The 5057-nt window shown below is 36.1% G+C and overlaps 1 protein-coding gene across 1 annotated transcript; it reads left to right on the top strand.

Moving 5' to 3' along the window:
- Nucleotides 1-1422: 1422 nt before the first annotated feature.
- LOC126706357 (mitochondrial uncoupling protein 5-like) lies at nt 1423-2613 on the top strand. The gene has a single exon (XM_050405776.1). The coding sequence runs from the start codon at nt 1506-1508 to the stop codon at nt 2472-2474; it is 969 nt and encodes a 322-aa protein (XP_050261733.1). The 5' UTR covers nt 1423-1505; the 3' UTR covers nt 2475-2613.
- Nucleotides 2614-5057: the final 2444 nt, after the last annotated feature.

The raw sequence follows: 5057 nt of genomic DNA, 5'->3' as shown, positions 1-5057 counted from the left end.
TGCTTATATATGAGGAGAAATATTGTATGCGTTTACAATATTTTTACAAAAAATCTTATGTGACAAGTTGTTATTGGTTTTAATTTGGGTTTACCGCTAATATCATTTTTATATCCACACACCGTTAACAACTTGCCATCTAATATTTATTGTGAAATTGTTATGATGTAGGATTAGTATCATAATACTCTGGAAATAATGTTCATTTCTCACCTTGAATTAATAAACCCCTTGTTGAATTAAGAAAGCCCTTGTTAGGTAAGAGAAATGGGTATTACTCACTTTTATTTTACTAAGAATTGCTCCATATATATACGGTGGTGGTGGGGGTCAATCAATACACCTCATGCGAAGCACCCTATTTTATTCCAAGACACGTTAAACACGTATTATTATCAGGTCTGCGAAATGTCTAGCAAAATTTGCTTTAGATTGGACAGAAACGTATCTTGCTGATTTTATTTGGATTTCATTGCTTCCGATTAGAAAACATTTATAGAATTTCGTGGCTGTAGAGATAAGGTTTTCTTTTTTCTTTGTTTTTTTCCCCTTTCTTTTTGCTAACGGGTTGTAGATAGGGTTGGACTAACCTTTCTGTGACCCAATGATTATTATCATGGAGCCACATCATATATACATATATAAATATATATATATATATATATGCATATAAATAATTGTAATTTTACACAATATTAATTAAGATATTGTTGAAAATAATGTAAAAATCTATATAAATGCTATTAGTGGACCATCCATTCTATTTTTACGGAGAATTCAGGTTCTATATTCAGATACTACTAAGTTGATAGCTTTTTGTTAGTCTATTCAATTCAAATCAAGCTGCCCATGTTTTAGATTTTTGGTCTTTTAAAAATAAGTTTTCAGGTTGTTTTGTTTTTAGCTCTGTTCCTTCGGTTTTTTGTAATATATTAGCTCTTGAGCAAGATAAAATATTGCCTTCTTGTATGTAGTTTATGGTTCATTTATTAATAAAATTGTTTGATTATCAAAAAAAAAAAAAAAATTGTAATTATTATATTATAATTTCTGAAATAGAAAGTCTGTAGTTGTGTGGCTTCATGGCCTCAGTTCGATTTTGATTTTTGACACAGGAGAAGAGTGCGAAGCTTCAGGCTCACAAATAGTCTTGGGTGGACTCACTCTAACTGGTCAATCAGAACCAGTCTTTTCCAATTTGGTGCCCATTAAGTGTATTACTCAGCAACATACCTTCAGAATATGCAACATACTCACTCACCAGACCACTTCATTTGAAAATTATTGAGTGTCTTCCTCTTAAAGTCAAAACCGAACTGCCAAGACTAAGTCAAGAGTCATACAACACGCAAACGAAGGAGAAGAAACAATGAAACACAGAGAAGACCGCGTAACTTTGTTAACTCGCTATAAATATGCTTTTCCCTTTTGGTCTTTCTCAACAACTCACCACTTCAAACTCTCATTCCTCACTGCTCTGATCTCTACTCTCATCCAACTACAAAATGGGTTTGAAAGGCTTCGTTGAAGGAGGCATTGCTTCAATAATTGCTGGAGCTTCCACTCACCCTCTTGACCTAATCAAGGTCCGAATGCAACTTCAAGGCGAATCCAATCCTGCCCTAGTACAGCCCTATCGTCCCACAGTTGCTGCTCTAAACACCCCAAATGGATACGTATCTCTCCACGTCGCACCACCACCTCGCGTTGGACTTGTTTCCATCGGGACCCAAATCGTCAAATCCGAAGGCGCTACCGCCCTTTTCTCCGGTGTCTCCGCCACCATCCTCCGCCAAACACTGTACTCCACCACCCGCATGGGCCTTTACGAAATCCTAAAACAGAAATGGTCTGATCATCATTCTGATTCAGACGCTGCAGCCAAATTACCAATCATGAAAAAGATAGTAGCTGGCCTTGTTGCCGGCAGTGTCGGCGCGGCGGTCGGGAACCCGGCCGACGTGGCAATGGTCCGCATGCAAGCCGATGGACGTCTCCCTATTGAGCAGCGCCGGAGCTACAAGAGTGTGGTCGATGCAATAGGTCAAATGTCAAAGCAAGAAGGGATTGCTAGCCTGTGGCGCGGCTCGGCTCTAACTGTGAACCGCGCGATGATTGTGACGGCTTCTCAGCTCGCAACTTATGATCAGGCGAAGGAGATGATATTGGAAAAGGGTGTGATGAGTGATGGGATCGGGACCCACGTGACGGCGAGCTTTGCTGCTGGGTTTGTGGCCTCGGTGGCTTCGAATCCAATCGATGTGATCAAGACTAGAGTGATGAATATGAAGTTGGAGGCAGGTGGAGTGGCACCTTACTCTGGTGCATTGGATTGTGCCATGAAGACTGTGAGGACAGAGGGGGTTATGGCTTTGTACAAGGGTTTTATCCCTACTATCTCAAGGCAAGGTCCATTCACTGTGGTGCTATTTGTCACACTTGAACAGGTCCGGAAACTATTCAAGGATTTGTGATCATGGCAGAGTTGAAACATTCTCATTAGAGTCTAATCGAGGAACAAAGCAAATTGACATTTTTTTTTTCCCAATTTTTTTATTCTTTCTTTTGGCCTATGATATAAATATTCAGCTAAAGGTTGTGTTCTTGCTATCAGTTTCAACTAAATTGCATACAGTAAATGGCACTATATTGTATAAAACTGATTAGGATGGATTACTCGAATCTTCAAGACTTGGTACAATAAATTAAGGGTGTTCATTCCTATCTTGCCGAATTAGCAGTGTCTCCAAAATACAATAGTAATTTACTCTCCACTACTCACCATTAAAGAAATTTTCTGAAAAAGGTTCGACCAAATAGCTGAAGAGTTTTGGTTCTTTTTCAGCTGCACTAACTTATCATAGGTTAAGACTTCATTCTAATTTTTCCCTTCAATTGTCCCCAGAAGACAAAGAATGACAAATCTCTTTCAATCCTCTGTTTTACCCCTGTTTCTGAGAATTCGCCAAACTCTCTTGTAAATGCATAAATGGAACAAACTTTCCACACAACACAAGAAATCAATCAAACTGGTCAATTCCACCACGAGCTGAAGGAAATCTCACACATATGTCCAAAATTAATTGATATATTTGAAAAAAGGAGTGCCTAATAGGAGCTGGTTTACTTTCAATCCGGCAATTTGGATAAAGCATGGACTCAAACTGGGATGCAATACTAATACCCAAGTGAGGAACATAATATCTACGCATTATTCGCCCACCTGCCTCCAAAATGTTTTTCATTACTTTACCGTATATATGGCCAAAATGACCAAAAACCACTTTTTATCGAAATATATATCAATTTATCATTGTTTTGGAAAATATTTAGGGATTTATCACTTTTTAGGTACTCGAATTTGGGGAACTCGAGTTTTTCATTATACTTGAGTTCCATGAACTTGAGTTTTTTTTGAAAAAAATAGCCTTTAAATTTATCGAATTATTTTTTATGAAACTTGAGTTTATGGAACTCGAGTTCTATAGAAAACTCGAGTTTCTCAAACTCGAGTACTCAAAAAGTGATAAATATCTAAATATTTCTGAAACAGTGGTAAATTGATATATATTTCGGTAAACAATGTTATTGTGCCATTTTGGCCCCATATATACGCTTAATATTATTATGATTTTGTGTACCTTCCTTTTTAAAAGCTAAAGGGGTCACTAACTGAAAACAAACAAAGCGAAAGCTATAATGCAGAAAAGAAGAAAGAAAGAAGAGCTATAAGAGATAGAAATGAGAAATAAAGCTGTTTATACTAATACTAATTTAGTAATATTCTCACTGCTTATTTACAAAATGAGCTACGCTTGGAACCGAGAGACTGTACAAATAATTATACTGCATACATATATAATTTGTATTAAGTATCGATTTAAGAAATGAAGGACTATAATTATATAATAATACATCATAGATTCATAGGAGATTTATTTAATTTCCCATAATATTTATTGATGGTACAATTGTACAATAGTACAAAACATCCTCGCTTGAATGAAGATTTGTTGGCCTTTTGCCGTCCATATTTCTCACTTTCAAAAGCTTCTAGATTCCCAGAAGTAACATGTTTCTAAAATTATTATAGTTAATTACAACCATTAACCCTAAACTATAGGGGTATTTGTAACATGCACCCTAAACTTCCAACATTTTATAGTCACCCTACTATTTATTGCAATATCAATATGACATCAAGATGTTTTCATTATTCTTAAACCACGTAGGTGAAAAACGTGGAGAAAAAGAAAATGATGAACAAAAAACTTTTTCATTTTTTTATATATATAAAAACTCACATAATATCGGTGTACATGAAATTATGAAGTGTTAGATCTATCTTGGTCACACCCTCCTTCCACATAATCAAATTCCTACCAAACTTCACAGACCATGGTGGTTGGTGGCATGTGTTGCTGGCTACCATCAAGGTCAAACGTTCAAAGGGTGGTGGAAAGAGAAGTAATCAAGTTCCTAAGTGTCTTTCGATTTAATGACTTCTGCAAATTATTACGCCCTTGACAGTTGACGTTTTCAATATTTAGTCGAGGCTAGAAGAATCACTTATGATTTATAAGTCTCGGAAATATCTATTTTTTTTTTTTGTTGGGTAATTGTTTATTGTGGGGGATAGAACCTCCACGCTAATGGTTACAAGAGGAACTGGGTACCACTAGGCTACAAGGCCCAGTGGATCAAAAATATCTAGATTAACACACCACAGAAAGTAAGAAGGTACATCTCTAGTTTAAATGAAAAATTGTGATACCTAAGTGAGTTGGATAAGTGTGTATTGTGCAAACATGTTAAATTAATCTTGCATGAACTTTACAAACAACTTAAAGAGGAACCCTAATTACAAATTGACTAATCATTTTAAAATGTAGGCTAATGGGGCGTGACTAAATTTTCTTAGATTGTGAGAGAAATAATCAGCATAAATAAGTTTCTCCAAAGCATCGGTTATATACTGTTTTGAATCTAATGGACATTATTGATTTGTGGACTTATACTGTGCAAGTGGAATCACTCATAATAAGAATCAAGTGAAA

Source organism: Quercus robur, chromosome 11, assembly GCF_932294415.1.
Source record: "Quercus robur chromosome 11, dhQueRobu3.1, whole genome shotgun sequence".
Taxonomy (NCBI): domain Eukaryota; kingdom Viridiplantae; phylum Streptophyta; class Magnoliopsida; order Fagales; family Fagaceae; genus Quercus; species Quercus robur.
The sequence above is the reverse complement of the archived record's forward strand: the minus strand, read 5'-3'. Positions and strand labels throughout refer to the sequence as shown.

What these genes read in the sequence shown, in the direction of transcription:
- LOC126706357 (XM_050405776.1), top strand. Translation starts at nt 1,506, where the DNA reads ATGGGTTTGAAAGGCTTCGTTGAAGGAGGCATTGCTTCAATAATTGCT.